At 43.6% G+C, this 26,381-nt stretch overlaps 1 protein-coding gene across 50 annotated transcripts in view; it reads left to right on the top strand.

The window, feature by feature from the left end:
• tnnt3a (troponin T type 3a (skeletal, fast)) overlaps positions 1 to 26,381 on the top strand; it is a 52,632-nt gene that overhangs the window by 17,817 nt on the left and 8,434 nt on the right. For 30 of the 50 annotated variants that reach the window (XM_038807775.1, XM_038807773.1, XM_038807774.1 and 27 more), the window contains 8 exons: positions 4,173 to 4,194; positions 6,886 to 6,931; positions 15,913 to 16,029; positions 16,365 to 16,442; positions 17,707 to 17,820; positions 19,465 to 19,574; positions 20,794 to 20,884; positions 25,322 to 25,362. In XM_038807775.1, the coding sequence (XP_038663703.1) occupies positions 4,173 to 4,194; positions 6,886 to 6,931; positions 15,913 to 16,029; positions 16,365 to 16,442; positions 17,707 to 17,820; positions 19,465 to 19,574; positions 20,794 to 20,884; positions 25,322 to 25,362 (619 nt within the window). Of the gene's footprint in view, positions 1 to 341; positions 366 to 4,172; positions 4,195 to 6,885; positions 6,932 to 15,912; positions 16,030 to 16,364; positions 16,443 to 17,706; positions 17,821 to 19,464; positions 19,575 to 20,793; positions 20,885 to 24,027; positions 24,069 to 25,321; positions 25,363 to 26,381 lie in introns of all 50 variants that reach the window. The other 20 variants (XM_038807734.1, XM_038807731.1, XM_038807729.1 and 17 more) reach the window with 2 other exon arrangements.

Below are 26,381 nucleotides of genomic sequence, written 5' to 3'. Positions count from 1 at the left end.
TAATTGTTAGCGAGATGGTCAGATGAATGTCAAGCAGCCTGCAAAATAGGCTCCTTCTGACAGAGTTCGTTCAGTTTAATCCTGAGAAAGAAGCCAGAACACAAACAGGAGCCAATCTACACACCTGGGTGAAATCAGGCTTCAGTAGACACCAAGCCTATTCTGACCTCCAATCAACAGTGCGAGCAAGGAATTCCAGATCCTGGGTGAATCTTTAGCACAGAATGGCTCAGTGCAAACCCACAGTCAGTCTACAAATTTCGCTAAATGGAATTATGGTCCTGAACACACTGACTTAATCTTTTTTTACTCTGTTGTGTTTTTTTCATTGCAATGCACAGTTTATGGAAACGAAGAAGAAGACGGTATTTTTGCTTTATCACCAATGTAAATTCACCCCACTGAATTCTAACTTCCCCTCCCCCTAATTCTCTGGGGTTAATTCTTCTAAATGCGTGGCTTGAGGTGATCCAGTAGCAGACTATATATAACACATTATATAGCTGCGAGATTCAGCTCGTACTTTGACTAACAGATTTCAGTGCCGTGTTCATTAAATGTATTACAACGTGATTATTTTTGGTTTTATTCGCAGTGCTGATTGCTAAAATATTAATGTTGTCTGTTGTAGTGTCAGTTTCACAATCTGTCTTCATTTCATAATTCAGCCTAATTTCTTTGAGGATTAGTGCGTGCGCTTTTGCTGATAACATTGGTAGCAGAATGTGCCAAATAAAAAGGTGGTGTTAAATGTGAGTTCGGTGATATTGTTGGACAATTATGGGTATTGATAAGAGATCCTGGCAGAAAGTAGCACACAAGGCTAAATGGCTGCACAGGTTATAAATTGGTGAGGGTAGTGTGATGGATTTTATCTTCACACTCCTGACTACTGCAAACAATTTTTTTTCCAAAAGACCAAGGGAGTAATTCTAAAATGGAAGTGTTTAATTTTCAAAATGTTAGAAAATCATGCAGAATTTCATAACGCCCCCTTTAACTAATTTTTATTCCATATTATTTTACCTAATTTCCTTCAAAGGGAAATCGTTTAACAAATAGGCAATGAGGACAGTCTAAGGTTTTAAACACCTTAACTAGCTTTAAGGGCACTGTGATCTGATGCTGAGGGGTGCGATTGCATTGTGTTGATATGCATAGCGCCACTTTTTTCGAAATAATCCCACTCACAAAGGTGAATCAGTTGATCAGGTGATCTCACTTGCTGGCATTCACTCAGTGATGTAGTAATGGATGGGGGGAGGGTGGTGGTGGGGGGGGGGGGGGGCGCGGGGGCGGGAGGGGGTGGCGGTTGAAGGAGGAGTAATTATGCGGGCCAGCAGAATGAGCTACCAGCTTGGTTAAGTCAGCTAAGTCACCTGAAAATCCACTTAGGGAGGTGCCTGCTGGAACACGAACACGCAACTAAATGATGGAGAATTGCAGCACTAAACCATTGAAAGCTGAGCTATTATAAAAATCACTTCTTTGCAAACATTCCTTTGGGAACTATGGGTGTAGTTTTCCTCACAGTGAAGTCAATAACATAATGTTGCATTTCACTGTGATTTACGGAAGTGTCCTGTGTATTTGTGAACAAACAGGAAACAGTATTTGTCATTTCCCCTGAAGGTGGTGTGCTTCAAAGATAACTGATGTTTTTATTCCTTTTTAATGGTCCACCATACCTCAATGAAAGTCCAGTTCCCAAAATCCCATTGATAAAGCAGTGGCAGCAGTAAGTTATAATTCCTTTGTCCCCACCACCCCCTCCACAATATTCTCTGCATAGATATATTTGAGGAAATCTGCAATAGTAAATTAATATTCAAAAGCTCATTTTGTACATTATACTGTCAAGATGGTGCTGGTGGACATTATCAGTTTTGATGGTCAGCAGTCCTGACGGAAAAAAAAAAATGAATGTATATAAACAGGTGTTAAATTAGGCAGTAAGGCAAAAACACTGGGCGGGATTCTCCAGCTGCGTGTTTCTAGGCCTTGTGCCATTCACTGATGCGGGATTGTATCCATTTCCCATTTAAGCCGCCCTAAGCCTCAAAAACAGCGGGCAGAGTTGCTCTGCCGGCAGGAAAGGTGAATCACAATGATCGGAGAATTCCAGCCACTTTTTTCATGTCATTCATTGATATCATTGTAACTTCCTCAACCTGCTCAAAACCATGGACTGTACATGTCAGGATGGGCCATTTCCATTGTTAGTTACAAGGATCATTATGTGATACAAGCGGAAGCTGGAAATAGGCCTGATCGTCATTGCTATTTGATTTTCTGGGTTGGGTTTTGAGTCTTAAATGCCAGTATAAATTCAACCCCTTGCTTTCATTTCTGATGTTGAACTCCACAGTAACCATCTGATCTTTCTAACCTTGCCCTTTAAGGTACAAAATCCATGACCACCCCACTGGGATTTCTTCTCCTCCCAAATAGTGAGCTATCTCGAAGCAGTGTTGTCAGCAATTGGTGCCTCACCTACTCGTTGCCAATGAGACCCCACCATGAAAATGGGCCGGCCCTCCTGTCAACATTACTGGATGGCAGACACCTCATCCACTGCCGTTTGGAAATCACCAATCCATTTTTATTTTACACAATATTGTCTCCACCACCTGCTTGGTGATGTGACAGAGTGATTGATGTCTTGAGTCGAGCTTGATGAATTTTAATTCTCTTGAAAATAACAAAATCGGAAAATCTCCTCCACAATTTTTTTTCAATTGCTGCTTATATTTGAAAAACAATCATGGATTTGCTCGCTAATCTCGAAGCTGCCCTCCCTTCAGAATGTCGAGGGTAACAGCCAAGTCAATGAGCCTAATGGGTTGCACTGTTGTTCCATGTATACATTGCCTGAGGCTTGGAAGTAGAAAGGATTTATGTAAGGCCGCAAGAACAGGTCAGTTGCAGAAGAAAGGGACTAAGGGACGGGGAACCTCAACACAGTTTACAAGATATTAAACAAATTGGATAAAAGAAACACAAAATATGACTTCAAGAAGTCCGACTATTCGAAGTACACTTAATTAAAATGAGGAGAAACATATCAAATCGATGGCTTTGTTGTAACGTGATGATTGTTAAATGTTAGGGTTCTTCCATGAAGAAAGACAGTGGAGTTAAAGCTCTGCGGGCAATGCAGATGTTGGCTGTGTTAAGGCATAGAGTGCCGTAGGGTAGAGATTTGACGGTTCATAGGTTTTTTCTCCATCCAATATTATTAACTGACAAGATTCATTCCGCTCGATCAGCAGATGATAAGAGTATTAGGTTTAATGTTGATTTAAATTTCATCTAGCTCTTAACAAGTTTGTTGATCCTTGAATCACAACGTTCTTCTGCTGAGAACTCAATAAAATTCACCACTCTCCAAAAAAACTGATCAAATCGGTGAACTGCCTCTCTCCCTGTAAATTTTAATAAATATCTATTTCCTTTTCATTAATACGTTAATTATCAAAGTCATACCAGACAAGCCATAAGCACAGGCACTCTTTAACCTTTAAAATCTTAGGCATGTTAATTTTGACTTTGTTGAAAATGATAGATGGGAGGTATATTGTAGCAGTCCATTCTTTTTTTAGATTGCTCCGTTTTGTTATTGCCATCTTCATGATCATTTTCTCTTTTTCTTTCTTTTTTTTCTTCCCCAGCTCCTGTTTGTTCTTAGGGTGTTGACTCATGTTAAGGTACAGTTCCCCAGGTACTGGATGTGTCATAATTAGATGGGGGAAGAAATGGTTGACCAGACTCCTGCAGGTTTCTGACTGCTATTCCAAAAACGCCTGGTGGAAAATGTCTGTGGTCAAGGATCATGTGTACATAGTAGAGCAGGCTGAGCTATGATGGTTTCACACGAATGAATAGCCTGCCAGCATTCACTGATAAATGATTGCACAGGAATAATATACACTTGGATTAGCTACTGAACAATGACCACCACCTGTAGAACCGTCCCTAACATGGAGTCAATACCTTCAGATGATCGGGGAAAAATTGGGGAGAAAAGAATTAATTTGTAATGCAGTAGATTGTACTTTTTTTTAAATAAAAAGCTACAATATTTTGTTTCCATTTATGCTGTATTTTGTCTTTAATTTTGTATAAAATGGCTAATTTATTTTTATTTACTTTTTTGTTTTATTTTGCCACAGAGGAGGAAAAGCCAAAGATGAAGTGAGTAGAGATTTTAATGAATTTGAAGATTTATTTAATGCAGGATCACTTATGGTTTTCATCAGATCTACTGTTTAATAGTAATAATAATAATAATAATAATCTTTATTATTGTCACAAGTAGGCTTACATTAACACTGCAATTAAGTTACTGTGAAAAGCCCATAGTCGCCACATTCCGGCATCTATTCGGGTACATAGAAGGAGGATTCAGAATGTCCAATTCACCTAACAAGCATGTCTTTCAGGACTTGTGGGAGGAAGCCGGAGAACCCAGAGGAAACCCACGCAGACACGGGGAGAACGTGTAGACTCCGCACAGACAGTGATCCAAGAGGGAATCAAACTTGGGACCCTGGCGCTGTGAAGTAACAGTGCGATCCACTGTGCTACCATGCTACCCCTTGTCTGTCTCTGGGGCTCCAGCCATAACTCACTGAGGAGCAGAATAATAATTATTGATGATTCATAAAGCCTGGGTTTTATCATTTTTCCCTCTGCTCTTTTCTCTTGCCTAACAGGAGAAAGCAAAGATAAGTTGTCGCAGTACCCAAGTTGCTTTACAAAACTATAGAATCATTGTTTGCACTCCTGTGTGTTTCGATGGAGAAGCTCCTAGCCATAAACTTCACAACTGTAGGGCTGGAATGTTAGAAGTTGAATATCCTCGACTGCGGCATGTTGGTAGATGACTGAGATTAGGCCTTGTGAAAGCCGCTTTTCAGATTTGACAATCTCAGCAAAAGGTTAGTGGAAAAATGATACTGTAATTAGCAAGAAGGTGGGCGATCAGAGGACACAGATTTAAGATACTTGGCAAAGATCCAGAAGGCAGATGAGTAAACATTTACAGGCAGCAAGTTATGATCTGCTTGAAAGGGTGGTGGGAGCATATTCTTACTTGAAAGGGAAAGATTTGCAGGGCAGTGGAGAAAAAAAAACAGGACAAATTGGAAAGTTCTTTCAAAGGGCCAGTACAGGTGCAATGGGCTGAATGGATACCTTCTGTGCTGCAGCATTGTTTTGTTTTGTACAACCCAACCCAAAATAAGACAACGTGAGTGAAATTTTTCTCCGATGAGCAATGAGTTTCTGTTTTTCCAATTTTTGGGTATGGAATCTGCAGTTAGAGATGAGCTCCTGGTCTGAATATAGTGTGGGACAAATAGAGATAGAGGTTAGATTTTTCCAGCTTCGATCAAACGTTGCAGGTTGCAAGTAGTTTAACATTGTTATGTCAACATTTTCCACTTGGGCAACATGGTATCCCTCTCATAAATACTGTTACTTTTGTTCTGTCCTTGCCTATCCAAGCTGTACCTTGTTCCCCTTTCCCTTTTTTCTCTAATTCCCATCTACTTCCCTCCAGTCTTTCTTCTGTGCATCTCCTTTTCTCTTACCACCACTGTATTTCTATTTCTCTCCTCTTCTATCTGTCTCGCCTTCCCTTCTGTCGTGCTTTTTTCTTTTAACCCCCACCTATTCTTTTGTGCTATTTTTGTTCATTTCTTTCCCCTCCCTGATATTCCCTTGTGTTTGTGTCTCTCTCTATCTCTATTTTCCTTCCGTTCCTTCTTCCTTTATGTATGTGGCTCTCCTTTCCTTCCACCTGCCTTATTCTTCTGTAGCTTTCCCCTTTCGATCTTTGTCCTACTTCTGTCATCCTTCTGTCTCAAGTCTTTCCCTCTCCTCCTTCAATTCCATTTTTGTCTTTCTCTTGCTTCTTTTCTGTCTTCATGTGTTTCTTCTTCCCCTCTGTGTCTCACTCTTTCTTTCCTTTGCCTTCCTTTCCTTGTTTCCTTGTCTTTCTTTAATCCCTTCTCTTGCTTTCTCTCTTCTTAACAGTTCGTTTTTTTCGAATCCTGTTTTTGTCCCTTATTTCTTTTGTTTACTTCGCTCTCTCCATGCCTGTTCTCTCACTCCTGTTTTTCTCTCTGGTCTTTTGTGGATCTCTCTTCCTAAGTTGTTTTTCCAGGTAAATTCAGTGATCCCATGCTCTGTGAGTTGAAACTTACTCGAAGGAACCAACCCTAATTCAATGATCCATGTTTCCATTGAGCATCTCTCGTTGCTTGGAGGACAAGAGTTTAATTTTCCCGTATCTCTTCTTCTACTTTGCTGTATTCGCTATCTCTTTTTGTTACCTTCCTCTGGTCAGCTTGACATGGGGATATTGGGGGATGGGAAGGAAGTGAGCAGTCTAGACAGCTGATAGGACATGAGAGTATATTGGGGCTGCCATGCCAACATAGAGAACAGGAAGGGGCTGACCAGGATCATTACAACAGTGCAAGGAATAACAACAAGGAGCTTTCAAATAGTGGTGATGATTGCCACTTGTGGCAACTGTGGAAAACGAATGGCCCTGGAAAGGACAATCGACAACGGCCAGATATCCACACACGCCCAGAGTGAAAATTGCCGCAGTGTCTTTAATTGAAACAAATTAATGTGGTGCTGGATAAGAGAAGCCAATGCAGAGCCATAGAGATAGAACATAGAACATTACAGCGCAGTAAGAGCCCTTCGGCCCTCGGAGGTTAGGATATTGAAATTGCAAATGTTTCATTTCCCAGACCGTACACAGCAGTCACCATGATGAAGAAACATTTTGCCTTAATAAAATGCTCCCAGTACTTTCACAATCTGTTTAAGTTCCAGCTGTCATTAACTCTTGTTGCTTTATTACAGAATGTCTGCCCCGAAAATTCCAGATGGAGAGAAAGTTGACTTTGATGTGAGTGCAGACATTATCAAATACATTTTTCACCATTAATAAGCTTCTTGTTTTGTTGATGGCTTCATGAATTTTCTTTCTTTAATACTATATATGATCAAAAGTTAGCAATGATTGTAAAGTCATTAACGACTGTTGTTTCTATTCTAAGTAACATTCAGCAAGGAAGCTAATTCAGAAACTTTGGCATTTTTCTTTTTTTTTAAATGTTTTTTTATTGAGTTTTCATATTTTATATATGACAAATTACAAGTTATTAGAGAGAGAGAAAAAAAAAAGGAAAACACAAAAATTTAACATGAATATTTACAGGTAAGCATCTTCATAACAATAATTGTGGCCGCCCCCTTTAGCCAGCATACATATTTTACATTCCCCAATATGGCCGAGGCACATGTTTATAGGCATTTATTTATAGTTTGGTTTTGGGCCTTGGCTTGCCATCAAACCCCCATACCGAGCCCGTAGCCCCCCCCCCCCCCCCCCCCCCCCCCCCCCCCTCCCCCCGGCTACCTTCCCCCGATTCCCACCCATTTTCCCCTGGTTCTTGGCCACCCGACTATTCTTCCTCATGTACGTTGGCCACAAACAGGTCCCGGAACAGTTGCATGAATGGCTCCCACGTTCTGTGGAAGCCGTCGTCCGACCCTCGGATGGCGAATTTGATTTTCTCCATTTGGAGAGATTCCGAGAGGTCGGACAGCCAGTCTGCAGCTCTGGGTGGTGCTGCTGACCGCCAGCCAAACAGGATTCTACGGCGGGCAATCAGGGAGGCAAAGGCAAGGGCGTCCGCCCTCCTCCCCAGGAATAGATCTGGCTGGTCTGAAACCCCGAAGACCGCCACTATCGGGCATGGCTCCACCCTCACCCCCACCACTTTGGACATAGCCTCGAAGAAGGCTGTCCAGTACTCCACAAGTCTGGGGCAAGACCAGAACATGTGGGCGTGGTTGGCCGGGCCTCTCTGGCACCGCTCACATTTGTCCTCCACCTCCGGGAAGAACCTACTCATACGGTTTCCCGTTAAGTGGGCTCTATGTACCACTTTTAGTTGCGTCAGGCTGAGCCTTGCGCACGTGGAGGTGGAGTTGACCCTATGCAGTGCTTCACTCCAGAGTCCCCACCCTATCTCCATCCCCAGGTCGTCCTCCCATTTCCTTCTTGTTGCGTCCAGTACGGTGTCGTCCCTGTCTACCAGTCGGTCATACATGTCACTACAGTTCCCTTTCTCTAGGATACTTGCGTCCAGTAGGTCTTCCAATAGTGTCTGTCGTGGCGGTTGTGGGTACGTCCTTGTCTCCTTTCGTAGGAAGTTTTTGAGCTGCAGGTACCGTAGCTCGTTCCCCCCAGCTAGCTGAAATTTCTCTGTCAGTTCGTCCAGTGTTGCGATCCTGTCGTCCGTGTATAGGTCCTTGACTGTCAGTGTCCCCCCGTCCTGCCTCCACCTTTTGAAGGTGGCGTCGGTCAGTGCTGGTTTGAACCTATGGTTGTTGCAGATGGGAGCCTTGTCCGACATTTTGTACAGGCCAAATTGCTGCCGCAGTTGGTTCCAGGATTGGAGGGTGGCTGTCACCACTGGGCTGGTGGAGTGTTTTTTGGGTGGGGATGGGAGTGCTGCCGTGGCGAGGGCCCGGAGGGAGGTTCCCATGCAGGAGGCCTCCTCTGCACGCACCCACTCGGCTTCTGGCTCCTGGATCCATCCCCTTACTCGCTTGGCTGTTGCCGCCCAGTGGTAGAATTGTAGATTCGGGAGGGCTAGCCCCCCCCTGGATTTTGTTTTTTGTATGACCTTCTTTGGGATCCTAGCATTTTTACCCCCCCATACGAACGCCATGATATGTTTGTCCAGCGCTTTGAAAAAGGCCTTGGGGATGTAGATCGGAATGGATCTAAACAGGAAAAGGAACCTGGGCAGTACGTTCATTTTGATCGTCTGGACTCTCCCCGCGAGGGAGAGCGGGAGTGTGTTCCATCTTTGCAGGTCCTTTTTAACTTCCTCCGTCAGGCTGGTGAGGTTCCATTTGTGGATCCCTTTCCAGTCATGGGCTATTTGGATCCCCAGGTAGCGGAATTTATTTCGGGCTTGTTTGAACGGCAGGCCCTTTAGTGCTGCCCCCCCCCCCCCTTGCGGGTGTACTGGGAAGATCTCACTTTTGCTCATGTTGAGTTTGTAGCCCGAGAAGGCTCCAAACTCTTTCAGGAGCGCTATGATTCCGTCCATGCTGCTTTGTGGGTCCGAGATATAGAGGAGCAGATCATCCGCATAGAGTGAGACTCTGTGCTCTCTACCTCCCCTTCGGATCCCCCTCCAATTTTTTGCTGCCCTGAGCGCGATTGCTAGCGGTTCGATTGCTAGTGCGAACAGCAGCGGGGACAGTGGGCATCTTTGTCTGGTGCCCCTGTGCAGCTGGAAGTATTGGGAGTTGGTATTGTTGGTCCGTACACTCGCCATGGGAGCGTTGTATAGGAGCATTTTTCTTTTTTAAAGTATTCTCCCCTCCTCTTCCCCCCCATGGTGAGGTACTGAAAATGGAGCAATGTTCTATAGACACCAGCAATTCTCTATAACTTACTTAAGTGGATTATTTCTGTTTGTGGGACTAGACAATTATCATCAGTGCACTATATGTTCATACGGAGACCAAAGCCGATTCTGATTCCACCATTCACCAGTAGCACGAAGTGCACTTCCCAGAAAGGGTACTGAGCTAACAAATGGGATGCAGGAATCTTGGCTATTTTATCCCCCCTCCCTGGAACCTGAGCAGTGAAATCAATGGTCAGGCCAGACTGAGGTCCCAACATAAGATCACAAGGCAATTTCAAGAAAACCCTTCAGGTCATTTCTTTCCGTCTTTTCGGGGCATCTACCCCAAAGCTGGCATTGTGAGCAGTGTAATGGAAGTATAAAGTATTGTTAGATGAAGTAAGTAGAACAAACTGTGGCAAATGGATTTCATTGTCGGCATGGGTGAGGCCATCCAGATAGTACAGGGTACTTTGTAAATGATGAAAAGTTAGAAACAGTGGAAGTCAAAAGAGACCTGGGGGTCAGTTGCAGAAATCCTTAAGATGTCATGACCAAACACAGACAACAATCAAAAAGGGTAATGGAATGCTGGCCTTCATGTAGAGAGGATTAGAAATCAAGAGTGTAGAAGTCAGCAATACAAACCCCCGGGACTGTTTGTGTGGAGTTTGCGCTTTCTCCCCGTGTCTTTGCACACATTCCTCCGTGTGCTCTGATTTCCTCCCACAGTCCAAAGATGTGCAGGTTAGGTGGATTGGCCATGATAAAATTGCCCCCCAAAAGTTAGGTGGGGTTATGGAGATAGGGTCTAGGTAGGATGCTCTATCAGAGCAAGGGCCGGTGCGGAATCGATGAGCCAAATGGCCTCTTTCTGCACTGTAGGAATTCTACGAGTCTTTGGAGCACATCTGAAATACCAAGAGTAGTCCTGGGTACCACACCTTAGCGGGAGTGTGGAGGAATAAGTGCAGCATAAGATTACCAGAAAAATACCTGGACACCAAGGTCTAAATTACAGAGGTTACACACATCAGGGCCAGGATTCTTCGCTCCTGCGCCGGGTTGGAGAATCACTGGTGGGGGGGCACGTGAATCGCGCCATGCTGCTCCGACGCTGGCCCGCCGATTCTTAGGCACCCGAGGGATCGCCGCCGCGCCGGTCAGGGGCTGTTTAAAGTGGCCCCCCCCCCCGGCGATTCTCTGGGCCTTGACGGGCCGAGTGCACGCTGAGTTCAGCCTAGTCCCACCGGTGTGGGTTATGTATGGTCCCACCTGGCTAGACCTCGGAGTTCTGGCTGCGGGACGTCCTGGTGGGTGGGGCGTGTGGATCCGACTCCAGGGGGGGCCTCCACGGTGCCCTGGCCCACGATTGGGACCCACCGATCGGCGGGCGGGCTAGTTCCGTGGGGGGCCTATGTTCCTCTGCGCCGGACCCCTGTAGGGATCCACCATATTGCCTGGGGGCCGGCATGGAGACGGGAACCCACGCACATGCGCGGACTCGCGGCAGCCGTGGCGCGTGTGCGCAGACCCGCGCTAGCCGTTGCGTGCATGCTTTCGGCTTTCGAGTGCCGGAGCAGCGACACCACTCTGGCGCTGTACTAGCCCCCTAGGATTGAGTGAATACCTGGACCTGGAGGCCCGTTGATGCCGGAGTGGCTCACGCCGCTTTTGATGGCAGCGTCAGAACTTGGCCACGGGATCAGAGAATCCCGGCCCAGGATTGTATTCCCTGGGATTTGGAAAGTGAATGAGTGCTACGATTGAAGTTTTCTAGTTATTAAGGGGAACAGATGGAATAGATGGGGAGAAACTATTTCTGCTAGTTGGGAAGTCTGGGACAAGAGGATATGGTTTAAAAATCAAGGGCATTATTCAGCGGCTGCACTGGGCACCATGGGTGAATCTCGCGCGAGCCCCAAATTGGACTCTGCGCCAGGCTGATTGCCTAACGGCTCATTTAAGTACCTGGATGTCAGGGGGGTGACCCTAGGGGTGTCTCACAGGTCATTGGATGTCCCGCGTGGTCAGAAACAAGGCCAGGTGGTGCCTTGGTGTTCCCCTGGTACCTGGGCACTTTGACATTGTCAGTGTGTCTATGACACTGCTCGGGGGCAGACTTGCAGTACCAGTGTACAGGAACACTACCAGAGTGCCAGACTGGCACTGCCAGGGTGACCAGGTGCCAGGTTGACATTGCCAGGGGTCAGGCACTGTGGGGGGGGACTTTGCCACTTGGTGAGGGGGGATTCCCAAGAACCTCCCAAACATTGGGGGGGGGGGGGGGGTGGTGGTGGTGAGGGAGAGTTAGAAAAGTGGGGGGGGGCTTGAAGCCACCAAGAAACATACTGCTAAACGTGCCCATCAGCGGACTTTAACATCGTCCCACTGAATCATGCCCTAAAGCTAGACCTTCCTAGAGTGAAATTAGGAAACACTTGTACATGCAAAAGATGGTAGAAGTTAGAAACTTTTTTTTCTGCAAATGGCATTTGATGCTCGATCCTTTGTAAAATTTAAATCTGAGATTTGTTATCCAGAAGTATTATAGGGCAAGGATGGTCGCATGAAGTTAGTTCACAGATCAGCCATACTTTTGTCAATTTGTGGGACAGACTTTAAGGAGTCAAATGGCTTACTCGTGTTCCTATCATTTTCCATTGCAGTTGTAATGAATCAACCCAGTGCTGTGCCTCAATTATTATTTTTGGCAACCCGTTCCAGTTATTAGCACAAACAAGATTTAGTTACTAGAGCACAAACCAGGATCAAACTCAGCCTGTGGCCGGGATTTTCTGGCCACATCATGGCGGTTTCACTGACTGCAACTGCGGCGAGCCAGTCAAATGTCTGTTGACTTTGCTTTACACCGTCTTATCACATTTACCTCCAGGTGAAGCCAAACTATTTTATATTTGATACCAGCTAATAAGGGACGAGTTGATCTGAGGCAATGTTGAACTAAGCTCAGGTTGGGGTGTGAAATTGCATAGGCCTGGACTTTCGCTCTTGAGTCAGGGAGTTCCAGTCGGGAAATCTCTTGGCTATCTGCACCCACCTCAGGGGAAACCTCCCACACTGGTGGAATCTTCACTCTGTGAGGGCAGATGTGGGACAGAGTTTGGCCCATTGACTGAGGGTGGCCACAGGCTGCTGAGAGCTGGGGCTGGCTGCTTAAAAGGTCTGCCACAGTTCTCGGAGACTTCATCCATGTTGTTTTGTTAAATATTATGCCCTCTATCTCTCACCTCTCCATTCAGCGACTTTATGCGCCACCAATCCCAATGGTCTCTCAAACCCTCCATGTCAACTTCATACTAATTCATGCACCCTCACCTATCACCCTTTGTCCTTACACCCTCTGTGCCAACGTGCTCAGTATCAACCATGGGTACACCCCAGGAGACTGTTGAGAAGAAATAGAATGAAATTCACAATATTAAAGTCTCTGCAATGGGAAAAATTACTTTCATGGAAGAAAGCTCATTCAAGACAATTAATTCCCCTCAAATACCTAATTTCCAATGAAAACGAACATTTGTATTCATAATCAATAATAGGTAATCCGTTATTAATAATAATAATACTCATCTTTATTGTCACAAATAGGCTTACATTAACACTGCAATGAAGTTACTGTGAAAAGCCAATAGTCGCCACATTCCAGCGCCTGTTCGGGTACACCGAGGGAGAATTCAGAATGTCCAATTCACCTAATAGCATGCATTTCGGGATTTGTGGGAGGAAACTGGAGCACCCGTAGGAAACCCACGCAGACACAGAGAGAACGTGCAGACTCCACACAGCCAGTGACCCAAGCCCAGAATCGAACCTGGGACCTGGAGCTGCGAAGCAACTGTATAACCCACAATGCTACCATGCTGCCCTAACCTCTTAGAATGTCAATTAAACTGTGAATTTACAACCCCAACTGAGACAATGATAGGTTGTGGAAAGTAGCCAATCATTAATAATACCACAAAGGTAGCACTTTGGGTATTGGTAACAAACATCGTTTGTAACTTCAAAACTAGATTTCTTTTAACTCTCACTGCACACATAACACCATAGACCATAAGACATAGGAGAAGAATTAGGCCACATGGCTCATTGAATCTGCTCAGCCATTCAATCATGGCTGATACTTTCTCATCCCCATTCTCCTGCCTTCTCCCCATAACCCCTGATTCCCTTATTAATCAAGAACCTATCTATCTCTGTCTTAAAGACGCTCAGTGATTTGGCCTCCACAGCCTTCTGCGGCAAAGAGTTCCACAGATTCACCACCCTCTGGCTGAAGAAATTCCTCCTCATCTCTGTTTTAAAGGATTGTCCCTTTAATCTGAGATGTTGTCCTCTAGTTCTAGTTTTTCATACAAGTGGAAACATCCTTTCCACTTCCGCTCTATCCAGGCCTCGCAGTATCTTGTATGTTTCAATAAGATCCTCTCTCATCCTTCTAAACTCCAACAAGTATGAAATGAAATGAAAATCGCTTATTGTAACGAGTAGGCTTCAATGAAGTTACTGTGAAAAGCCCCTAGTCGCCACATTACGGCGCCTGTCCGGGGAGGCTGGTACGGGAATCGAACCGTGCTGCTGGCTTACTTGGTCTGCTTTAAAAGCCAGCAATTTAGCTGAGTGAGCTAAACCAGCCCCATGGTCCTCAAACGTTCCTCATATGATAAGTTCTTCATTCCAGGGATCATACTTGTGAACTTTCTCTGGACTCTTTCCAAGGCCAGCACATCCTTCCTTAGATATGGGGCCCACATCTGCTAACAAGAGTCCAAATGGGGTCTGACCAGAGCCTTATACAGCCTCAGAAGCACATCCCTGGTCTTGTATTCTAGCCCTCTTGACATGAATGCTAACATTGCATTTGTCTTCTTAACTGCCGACTGAACCTGCACATTAACCTTAAGAGAATCGTGAACAAGGACTCCCAAGTCCCTTTGTGCTTCTGCTTTCTGAAGCATTTCCCCATTTAGAAAATAGTCTATGCTTAGATTCCGCCTTCCAAAGTGCACAACCTCACACTTTTCCACATTGTATTTCTTTTGACACTTCATTGCCCACTCTCCCAGCTTGTCCAAGTCCTTCTGCAGCCCCCTTGCTTCCTCAATACTACCTGTCCCTCTACAGATCTTTGTATCATCTGCAAATGTAGCAACAGTGCCTTCAATACCTTTCTCCAGATTATTAATGTATATTGTAAAAAGTTGTGGTCCCAGCACAGACCCCTGAGGCACACCACTAGTCACCGGCTGCCATCCTGAAAAAGACCCCTTTATCCCCATTCTTTGCCTTCTGCCAGTCAGCCAAACCTCTATCCATGCCAGGACCTTACCCTGAACACCATGAGCTTTTAACTTATTTAACAGTCTCCTATGCGGCACCTTATCAAAGGCCTTCTGGAAATCTAAATAAATCAGGTCCACTGGTTCTCCTTTGTCTAACTTGCTTGTTCCTTCCTCAAAGAACTCTAACAGATTTGTCAGACAAAACCTCCCTTTGACACATGCAACCTTTAAAAATATATATTGTTAAAGGGCTGTGGATTTAAATAACTTCACAGATTGACTGGTCTACAGACGTTAACCAACTTATAAAAGCTTTTACAACTATTCTAAAAGGCCATAAGTTCCACATTGTGGATAAAGTCCTTACCACAGCAAAAATAGAGTTTGTTTGAATGCAGCACGGAGTTCATATGGCTCTGCTGAATTTCGTTTTCCCTCATATCTGAGACACATCCACCCCCTTTTCCCTACCAGAAAAAATATTTTCTGTTGAGAATGGAGGTGGGACAATGGGACCTGAGACCTTTCCACCATTTTCAAAGAACTGCAATGCCTCCATGACTCTGTGAAAATCCAGGCCATTGATGAGTTTAACCAGGGCCATGTGGTAAAGACCATTACTGTGGGGAATTGGTATAATTAGCCATTTGTTAAGTTCAAAAAGAAGAAATTATTGATGCAAGTTTCCTCAGATCAGCAAGTACTTCTAAATTCATGGCTCATGTACTTAGATGATGTCATTAAGGTCAGCAAAACTGGCAGAATATAGTTGCCTTTTTTCTAAAATGTTGATACACTTTGATGTGTGAATTTTGCATTATGTCAGATGTATACTTGGTTCGAGGTGTCCATATAGGATGGGTTTGTGTGTTTGTATATGATACAGATTTCACAGTTCCTGAGTCACAACTTGCACGAAGTATGATTTTCATAATGCCTTTTACTTTGTATTATTTAGAAGTTTGCCTCCAACTCAAAGCTTATTGTATTTAGTAGAAGACATTCAGTCATGTAGAATCATGGTGTAAGTTCACTGGCACTATGCCCTCTTGATTTTGTATGAATCCGTTCACTCGTGGTGTAAGAACCAGTTCTGGACCTGATATTTCTTCTGCTGCTCTGATGTTTCTGTCTTGTGTGTCATTCAGGACATCCAAAAGAAGCGTCAGAACAAAGACCTGAATGAGCTGCAGGGCCTGATTGATCTTCATTTTGAGAATAGGAAGAAGGAGGAAGAAGAACTGATTGCTCTGAAAGAGAGGATTGTGAGTGTTCCATTGATATTAAAGCAACAAATTAAATTATTACTGACATGAATGCACTTTAGAGTGTCACCCCATGCTGTAATTACCATGTCAGACTAGATCCATGGTATCCCACCAGGGCAGCTGTGTCACTGTGCACAGTACAGTTGTGCTGCTGCTGTGCATTACAACAGTATAAAGATACACTCTGGCAACAGTGACAGTGATGGTGCTGTGCCCACTGCAATTTGATATCACTTATATCTGAATGTATAGGAATTGAAAATGTGCTGGCTCTGAACAAAGTAAACAAAGCTCCTCCCTTTATTTATTTATTTATTTTCTCCACCCCACAGGAAAAACGCAGAGCTGAAAGAGCTGAACAGCAGAGAATTCGTGCTGAGAAGGAGAAGGAACGTCAGACCAGGCAGGCGGTAAGCCACTCAACACTAGTGGGTTTGCCTTCTTTAACTTTTCATCAATCCTAGAGATAGTAAACCATAAAAGGAGCAAACCCCTACATATCAACTCACAGCTGTCAAAACAGGAGAAACATTAAAGATGACATTTAGAATCAATAAGAAGTAAAAAATTCACTTCCCCATCTTTTAGATAATCCCTCTGCTCTGTTGAATACACATTGTAGATTATTCATTTAAGAACATCAGTTTATCTGATGCTTCCCTCATTTGAAAGTGTTTCATCTGCAAAATCGTAGACATGTCACAATGCACATCGAGATAAACAATTGTATGGGCACTACTTTGGGACTTACCTGAGTGATAAAATGTGAGTAAACGCAAGTTTTGTTTCTCCCTTGGGGTAGAGTTTTATCATTTTCTAAGGAAGGCAGGATTCTCCATTGCGAGTCCACCCTGCTACCAGTGAGGAAGCAGAATTTGAAGCTCAGCCTAATCTCTCTTCACTGTAGCAGGACCGGCCCGCTGCCATGAACAGATGGAGAAACCACCTTAAGTGTCAACTCAGGCGGGAAAAGCAGTGTGTAGCCCGCTGCCGGCTTTTCCCACATGTATTTTAACACTTGGTGAGAAAAATCCACAACGCCATGCTGGCGGGCCCTGGATGAATCACGGACACGGGGAATCCCGCCCTCTGCCCTTGAACACAGCCTCTCCCCCACAGACACTGGGAACGCCCACAGCAGTGCCCCTTGACACCGCGGCCGGTACTGCCCAGAGTGTCATGGGGCAGTGATAGGGGCAGCGCCCGGGCACTGCCAGTGTGCTGCCTGAGCATGACCCCTCCGTCCTGGAGACTGTACCTATGTACTTACAGCGACTTCTGTTTGTCAGATCCCAGTACGTCAGGTCCTTTTGTCAACGTGACATCATGCCATACAGGGTGGGAGAGAAATCCTAGCGTGAGGGGGTGACACAGCAGGCCTGCCCGCTAATGTGTTGTTAATGTATGGGAATGGCATTCCCAATCTTTCATGGTGGGAAACTCATTATACCATTGGCAGGGGGTGGTGGGGGACAATGGGAATGGGAAAACCCACTGGCGTAAAAGCCGTTTGGGGACTCCCGTTGGCTTTCCCGCTCCCACTGGCTTTCCCGCCCACTGAAAATGGGGCAGAGAATCCTGACCTTTGAATTTGAAGATCTGAAATATTCCCTGTTCTCCGCTGAGCTCTAATTCTTCCGCACCAGATGTTTTAATCTCTTATTCATTCAACAGGAGGAAAAAGTAAGAAGGGAGGAGGGTGATGCCAGGAGGAGGGCTGACGATGATGCCAAGAAGAAGAAGGCTCTAAGCAGCATGGGTGCTCAATATAGCAGCTACCTTGCCAAGGTAAAATAGCTGCATATGGTACAGTATGTAAATCTGAGGTAATGGAGGCTCCAGTATTCCCTCCTCGTACATGGGGAATGTTTAATTCACAGCCGCTATTTTGGTTACACCACCCCTGTCCAAAGTAAGGAACAGTGGTGGGGGATGAATATTAGCCTCAAAAAGCTCAATTTCTAAGATAAGTTAGCTTAAAGGGCCAAGGAATTTATTTATGAGCTCCACAATTGACTATGGCCAAGAGATGTGTCCCTTGCTGCTCCCTAGATTAACTAAAAAGCACAAACATTAACCGTAAATCTAGCATCCCTGGTGCATACTGGAGATGGTGCTGTAGCGGTAATGTAATTTTTATAATAATAATGATCTTTATTGTCACAAGTAGACTTACATTAACACTGCAATGAAGTTACTGTGAAAATCCTCTAGTCGCCACATTCCGCCGACTGTTCGGGTACAGGGAGGGAGAGGTCAAAATATCCAAATTACCTAACAGCACATCTTTTGGGACTTGTCAAATGATGAAATGAAAATTGCTGAAAATTGAGGGAGGAAACCAGAGTACCCGGAGGAAACCCATGCAGACACGGAGAGAACGTGCAGACTCGGCACAGACAGTGACCCAAGCTGGGAATCGAACCTGGGACCCTGGTGCTGTGAAGCAACAGTGCTAACCACTGTGCTATGTGCCGCTCATGTCACTGGATTAGTATGTCACTGGATTAGTATATAATGTCACTGGGTTAGTAATCCAGAGGCCCAGACTAATAATCATCATAGAATCATAGAATCTCCGAGTGCAGAAGGAGGCCATTTGGCCCATTGTGTTTGCACCGCTTCTCTGAAAGAGTACCCTACCTAGGCTCAAACCCCACACTATCCCCGTAACCCCACCTAAGGCCAATTTAACACAGCCAATCCACCTAACGTGCACATTTTTGGACTGTGAGAGGAAACCAGAGCACCCAGAGGAAACCCACGCAGACATGGGGAAAAAGTGCAAACTCTACACAGTCACCCGAGGTTGGAATTGAGCCTGGGTCCCTGGCGCTGTGAGGCAGCAGTGCGAACCACTGTGCCACCATGCCACCCTATTCTAGGGACATGGGTTCAAATACCACCACGGCAGCTGGTGGAATGTAAATTTAATTTTTAAAACCTGTAACTGAGATCTAGTCATAGAAACAGTAACTATGAGACTGTTGGCAATTGTCATAAAAACCTATCTTGTTCACTAATGTCCTTACCTGGTCCGCCTCACAATGTGACTTCAAACCCCATAGCAATGAAATGGCCGAGCAAGCCACTCAGTTCAAGGACAATTAGGGATGGGCAGCAAATGCTAGCTTTACCAGTTAAGCCCATATCCCATGACAGAACAAATAACTAGACTCATATTAGAAAATTCCACTTGCCCAGCCAACAATTTTCTGAGTGTTGAAACAAATAAACCTGTCGACATATGCGGATAGCATGCACCAACAATTCTGAAGCAGAAAACCTCAGGCCATTCTGCAAAGTAGAAATTTGCTGGATTAAAATTGTTGAAAAATTGACAGAACTGTAAAACTGTCTTGTGTATCCCTAATATTTAAACTTAAATGTCAAACTATTTTTCTTACATTTTAATCTTAATTGTTCAATCAGGCTGACCAGAAGAGAGGCAAGAAGCAAACTGAAAGGGAAAAGAAGAGGAAAATCCTAGCAGAGAGACGCAAGCCACTCAGCATTGACCATCTTAATGAAGACAAGCTTAGGTGAGTAGTTACAAATGAGTCACTGATTAATGTTTGATAAATATATCTCTTTCTTTTGTATTTGCAACTTCAGGGAAGTTAATAACCATATTAAATGAAAATGTGTTGAGTTTTGGACAAATATTTTCATTTAACTCAGCTTTAGCACTGCTTAATTGTTTCCATTCCCATGACCACCATTATAATTAGTTAATCATAGAATTTACAGTGCAGAAGGAGGCCATTCGGCCCATCGAGTCTGCACCGGCCCTTACAAAGAGCACCCTACTCAAGCCCACGTATCGACCCAATCCCGTAACCCAGTAACCCCCACTTAACCTTTTTTGGACACTAAGGGTAATTTAACATGGCCAATCCACATAACCCACACATCTTTGGACTGTGGGAGGAAATCGGAGCGCCCAGAGGAAACCCACGCAGACACGGGGAGAACGTGCAAACTCCGCACAGACAGTGACCCAGCTGGAAATCGAACCTGGGACCCTGGAGCTGTGAAGCAACTGTGCTAACCATAATGCTGCTGTGCTGCCCTAATCCTAGATCAGTTGATATCTTTAAAAGTGAAACTAGATTAATATATATTCAGAAACGCAATATTAGGTTCTCACTTTATGTGCTGTGCAATGGTAGCATTTTACAGCACAGAAAGTAGCCATTTGTTTTTTAACACAAATATGCTGGGTCTCTGAAAGAGATATCCACTTTACCTCAATTCTCTACCAAGAATGGTAGAGGGAACATTTGGGGTGTGGTGCAGGGTCATTCAAGTCTGAGGTAGTCTTGCATGGACCACAAAAGGAGCAGATTTTATAATCTCCCTGTCCTTTTTACATTTCAAACATTCTTATTCAGCGTAGTTTTTATTTTTTTGGGCTCTGACATTAACATAATCAGTGTTTGACCCTCACTTTGAAACATCTTGACAGGATATTCCTCTATGAAACCTGAAAATGTGTGGTGTAACAGCAGAAAATGGAGGGTACCCAGGCAATGATGCCTCTGATACATTCCTAATCCATTCTCCATTACAAGAAATTAGACTGTCCAATTCAACCCTGCTCCCTCCTCCCTCAAATGCAAATGAAGGCGAGGCCTGGGAACTCATTTGATTTCCCGCCCTTCTGTCCTTTCTGTTCCCAAGTCCTTTTTGACGTTATCAATGTAAAACCAACATCTCTGTGATTTATTCTTTATTGTTACTGTTTTATTAAACTATCAGGGAAAAAGCCAAGGAACTACATGACTGGCTGAGCAACCTAGAATCTGAAAAATTTGATATGTGTGAGAAACTGAAGAGACAGAAGTATGAGGTATGTACCCAATCTCAGAGCCGGTTCATTAAAGTTAATCATTTAAAAAAATACTCGTGGAGATGAGCTTCCGACTGTTCACGGCAGCGGGATCTTCCAGTCCCTCAGATGGCGCACTCCCGCCACGGGTTTCTTGGCGACATGTGGTGGATTCAAGGGGAACTCCCTTTGACAGCACCGGGACCAGAAGATCCCGCTGCCGGCCAGCAGGGGGCCACCTCCCGTTGCTGAGAAACATGTGGCAGGGAGGTCCGAGAATCTCACCATCGTTCCTCCTCATTTCAACATTCATTGTTGTTAGTAAATATTATAATATTATATTCATTGCACTGGGTGCATGCGAAAGTGAAACCTTCCAGTTGGAATTTAATTAAACAGATCACCTAGATATTTCACTCTGTCCCTCTTGTAGTTCTGTTCTCAGACTGTCAGCACAGTTCAATGCTTGAAATATACTATTCAACTTCCAGTGCAATTGGAGTGAGGAAATTAATACTTTATTTGGATTGAACAATTTGTGTTTCAGCATTTCAAAATAGAGTTCTCTTAAACTATACCAGTGGTGCTCAGATTCACTTATGGTCCTCAGGGGATGTGTTGTTCAATATTGCTGAACTGCTGCCCAAAGCACTCCCAGTTCTTCTGAAGGGTCATTGAGCTGAAAGGTTAACACTGTTGCTCTCTCCACAGATGCCGCAAGACCTACTGAGTATTTCCAGCATTTCCTTTTCTCAGTCCAACTATATGATTTTGCCAAAGTCATGGGAAAACAATAGTTGATATTAGATTTGTGACTCTTGACAATTAGTAACACCAATCTACACAATTAATAATTAATATACATGATACAACAGGCCCTATGCTTCATGTATGAAGATTTACTTCTATGATTCTGATTAATAACATCAAGGCACCAAGCTCTTAAGGGAGTTTTGAATTCCCTTGGCTTTTAGTGAGTTGGGAGCTCAGAAATGCAGAGTTAGCGCTATAACGTATAGATGACATAATTCCTCCAATGTAGTTAATAAATTTTTGGTAACAAATAAGACCACTTGCTATCCATTTCTATTAAGTACAATATATTAGGATTAATCAGATAACACTGATTGGGTGTTTAATTCCTTACAGGCATTATTATAGGTCCTTAGAGCTGTACACATAGTACTATAATAACATAATGTGAAACATTTTCAGGGTTTGAGGAACAATATTGAGTGAATGTTTTTACTTCATGTTTGTTGAGAGTCATGGTGGGTGCAGATGTGTGTTTAAATAAGGGGCTGCAATCTTGTGAAATTGTTTCAGTGCTGATAGCGATGGCATCTTGCATGGATGTAGTCACAGTCCTAGAGGACCACAGTTGACTGGTTGTGATTTAACCTGAGGGTCACCACCCCTCAGCAAGGAGCAAGGTTGAGAAAGTGGGGCCTGATACAGGAATTGAACCCACGCTGTTGGCATCACTCTGCATCATGAACCAGCCATCCAGCCAGCTGAGCTAAACCGGCCCTGAAAGCCAGTACGGTTACTGAACTTTTCGTCATCATTTCTCCATTTCAGATCTAGCAGTTACTAAAGTTACAAAAAGCAGTAAGTGATAAACATTAAATGATGAAATGTCTTTAATAGACCATAGCAATCCTGTTTTAAATGGGAATGAAATACAATTGATTAACCACTATATTTTTCAAACTTGTTGAAGATGGTCAACCCTCTCTACCAATGGGGCAATGACCTGCATAAAAGCAGGCACCCTGCCCTTTCTCCTTGTCTCATGGTCTTCTGCTTTCCTCTCAGTAGCTTGTTGGAGACTTTAACTTTCAATTTCAAGTTGTTCAGATCACCATTCTCTTCCTCCCTTTCTCCAGATCCACATTTCACAACTTTCCAAACTTATCCACTCAGTCTCCCGGCAATGGCATGTTCGAATATGTCTAGTTATCAACATATCCCATATTTTGCCATGCAATTGACAGCGGGAAGTTCTTCATTACTATTCTTTAAAGGATGAGAAACACAAGTTAGCATGTTAAAAAAGCGTTTCTACAGAACATATACTATTCACCCTGTTATGAATTCTGTGTCACCCATATCCAATGAATGATTTTTAAAAACAGTTTAACCTGCTGTGCTCATTTTTTATAAAGCTGTTTCACAGTTTTGTAACTCCTCTGGGGAGAAAAAGCCAAGTTATCTCTAGTCTGACTTGAGGCGTTCTCTATTGTTTAGTGCAGTGCTCAACACTGCAGCACTGATTGAATAGTACTCATGGGATTCTGCCTATATTGTACTGAAGACTGGAGCAGAATAAGCTAATTGAAGAATCCCAACTGCAATGTCCATAGAATACCTACAATGCAGAAGAAGAACAATCAGCCCATTGAGTCTGCATTGACCCTCTGAAAGAGCACTCGACCTAGGCCTCTGCCCCCACCCTATCCCTGTAACACCGTGCATTGATCATGGCTAATCCGCCTAACTTGCTCATCTTTCGACTGTGGGAGGAAACTAGAGCACCAGAGGAAACCGACGCAGATACAGGGAGAACATACAAACTTGACACGCACAGTCACCCAAGACTGGAATCAAACCCTTGTCCCTGGCGCTGTGAGGCAGCAGTGCTAACTACTGTGCAGCTGTGCCATCCTTCAGAATTCTACATCTCCAATTGCCTGGATACAAATATATACAAGTAAAATTCCAGAGTGGACAAACCCTTGGCAGCATGCTAGTGAACTGGTATATTATGCTTGATGTTCTGAATTCTCTTTTAGCAAAAGAAGTAGAAAGATAAAGGAGCTGTGCATTAAATAAAACTGGACATTTCTCTAGTAATCATGGCCAAATAGGACAACATAACTGCCAGTCAGAGGTTAAAGAAGATTAAAGCCTTGTCCAATTTAGCATGAGATTTCTTGAGAGTTAATCATTTCCACACTCAGATTGTGAAAATGAAAACATTAATTATAAGCACAAAATTGCAAATATGTCTGTTGGGAACAATATTTTTATAGAATATTCCACATAATTTGATGCCTGACATTTTCCAAAAGCACTTTATTGGAAATTGTACCGGTTACTTCCTGACACAATCCACAATTTTAATGTTCCACTGAAATGGATATTGCTGTAATTTCTTTTAGGTTACATCACTGCGCAAAAGATTGGAGCTTCTGGCTAAGTTGTAAGTACTAAACAGAGCCATTTTAAGTGCTGCAGCTGCAGGGGTCATGCCTGGAACATGCATGGGCCGGCTGCATGGTAAGCCAAGGAACCATCAAACATGCAAAGAGGGGGTAGCAGGTAACAATCCTGATTAAAGCCCAGTACTTTATGTTTAACTTCATCTAAATGAAATCTAGCTCCCTGTACCAAAGCAAAGATCCCTTTGCTATCGAAGTGACTTATCACTGTTAGAATACTCACTGAGTTCAAAATGATTCTCTCTCTCTCACTTCATTTCAATGCAACTATTTTCTTAATCATCTGGTCGTACTGTATTTGGCCAGTCCGGTTCATTACAAGAATTCAATTATTATTGAAAAATAATCCAATGTGAGAACCCTTTTGGATTAAGGTCATTAGGTAGCACAAGCCATGGTATTATTTGCCTTACAACAGGGATTTCTTGCATTATTCTTTAACTCATTTTAATCTCTGGTCTAAATGGAGGAAATAAATCTGGTTTTTCTTTTCAGTTTGGGCCAGTGTTCATAAATACAGTACACTCCATGAATGGATTGGTGAATTTCTCGCCATTTGCACCAGTTAAGGGACTTTTTAGTTCATTCAGAAGTATTAGAGGGTCATTGTTGTCAGGATAGTGTGCTTACACATTTGCTTTGTCGTTATTGCTATACAAAAAGCATTTCACAAAATTTACATAAAAGTCCATTCATCCACTATTTAGTTAATAGGTCACAATTAAAGATATTGAACAATTAAAGCGCATTTTGAACAAATAATTTTATTTTCTCCTCAGCCATCAGTTAGGGGTGCTTAGTATATGATTGTCGGCCCCTTCATAAAACACTAGTGCAGATTTTTTCTTTACTCCCACCCTGTAGGTCCAATATATTTTTAACATTTAATTGATGTCCAGTTAAACCTGCTGCCTCCTCACAAAGCTTTCAGGCTAGCTGCTACAGTCCAGTACAGTTCTTGAGCCCAGGTCCACAGGCTGTCATAAGCCTGCAGTCCTCTACTCTTCCTAGGTTGCCTTCCTGCAGGATTGAAGCAGGAACAAGAAGAAGACTCAGTAAGTATTGGTCTTGATGTGCACAGTTTGCAAAGATTTTATCCAACAGGTCACTCGCTGCCGTTCCTTGAGCCCTTCCACAAGAACAAAACATTTAACAGCTAAGTGATTCAAACCTCCAGTCACAGGTAACTGTCAGTCTTCAGCAAAATATACTAATGAGCATATGTTATTTGCAGATTACTACAGCCCGAAATCGCATTGATGAACTTCAAAAGCAGTAAGTACATTGCTACCCACTCCTCTCATCAAAAGGAACATAGTCACGCGTCCGTCTAATTTATCTACTATGGACAAAGCTAACAGAAATTCAATTCACACAGGCCTGTCACAGGACTACAAATGAAAATAACTTGTGCATTGTTATCTGGAATTGTGATCTTTCATTAGTATCCTAGTGCCTGTTGGAATTCAATTATTTCTTTATGGAACGCACACCCAAATGTTCAAACTATTTGCAGAAATGTTAGTCTCCACACAACTGAGTTGGCTACCAGCAAAACCCATCCATTTTAATTCAAATATTTGCTCATGACTTAAGATAACTTGTAGATCAAGCACCTTGGCCAGAATTCTCCAGTTGTTGGGATTTTATTTTTCCACTGGCTACGCACCTCCTCCCGTGGATTGGCGTGGGGTGGCTTCAATGGGAAATCCCATTGACAAGCGGCAGGAAGAGAGAATCCCGCCACTAGTGAACAGCACACCGCGGAGAAATATGCGGCTGGGTACTGGCGAATCCACCCCTTACTTTCCTTAGACTGTCCTCCAAACAATTGCAGTACTTAACCAATTCCTCCCTCCTAATCTACATTTGTTTTTCTCCTGCCCTTTCAGCCTTGGTGGTAACCTAAACTCCGATCCCTTCTGGCTGTTGTCAACAAGCAAGATTGGTTTATATTTGAGGAAGTTTAGTTAAAAAAAAATAAGATGGTGCAATCAAATTTGAGGGACCATGTGGCTAGTCTGCCACAAAAGAAAATGGCCATTTGATTAGGACTTGTGTCCAATAACAGTGATTGGTAACGGAGTGCTGGACTTCTACATTTGTATTGGGTATATGTTTTTCTATTTCAGTCAATGTAGATTATAATATATGGTCCCTCTCAAAAAATTAAGTTCCCCTATTGAGGTACAAAGAAATCCAGGCAAGAAAAGTTCCAGGTGTGATCCCTGGACTGTGCTGAGTTAACTTGGCACAATTCACGAGGTTGTAGGGTATTAGAGTTGTCTTTGATG

The sequence above is a fragment of the Scyliorhinus canicula genome, chromosome 9 (genome assembly GCF_902713615.1).
Source record: "Scyliorhinus canicula chromosome 9, sScyCan1.1, whole genome shotgun sequence".
Taxonomy (NCBI): domain Eukaryota; kingdom Metazoa; phylum Chordata; class Chondrichthyes; order Carcharhiniformes; family Scyliorhinidae; genus Scyliorhinus; species Scyliorhinus canicula.
The sequence above is the reverse complement of the archived record's forward strand: the minus strand, read 5'-3'. Positions and strand labels throughout refer to the sequence as shown.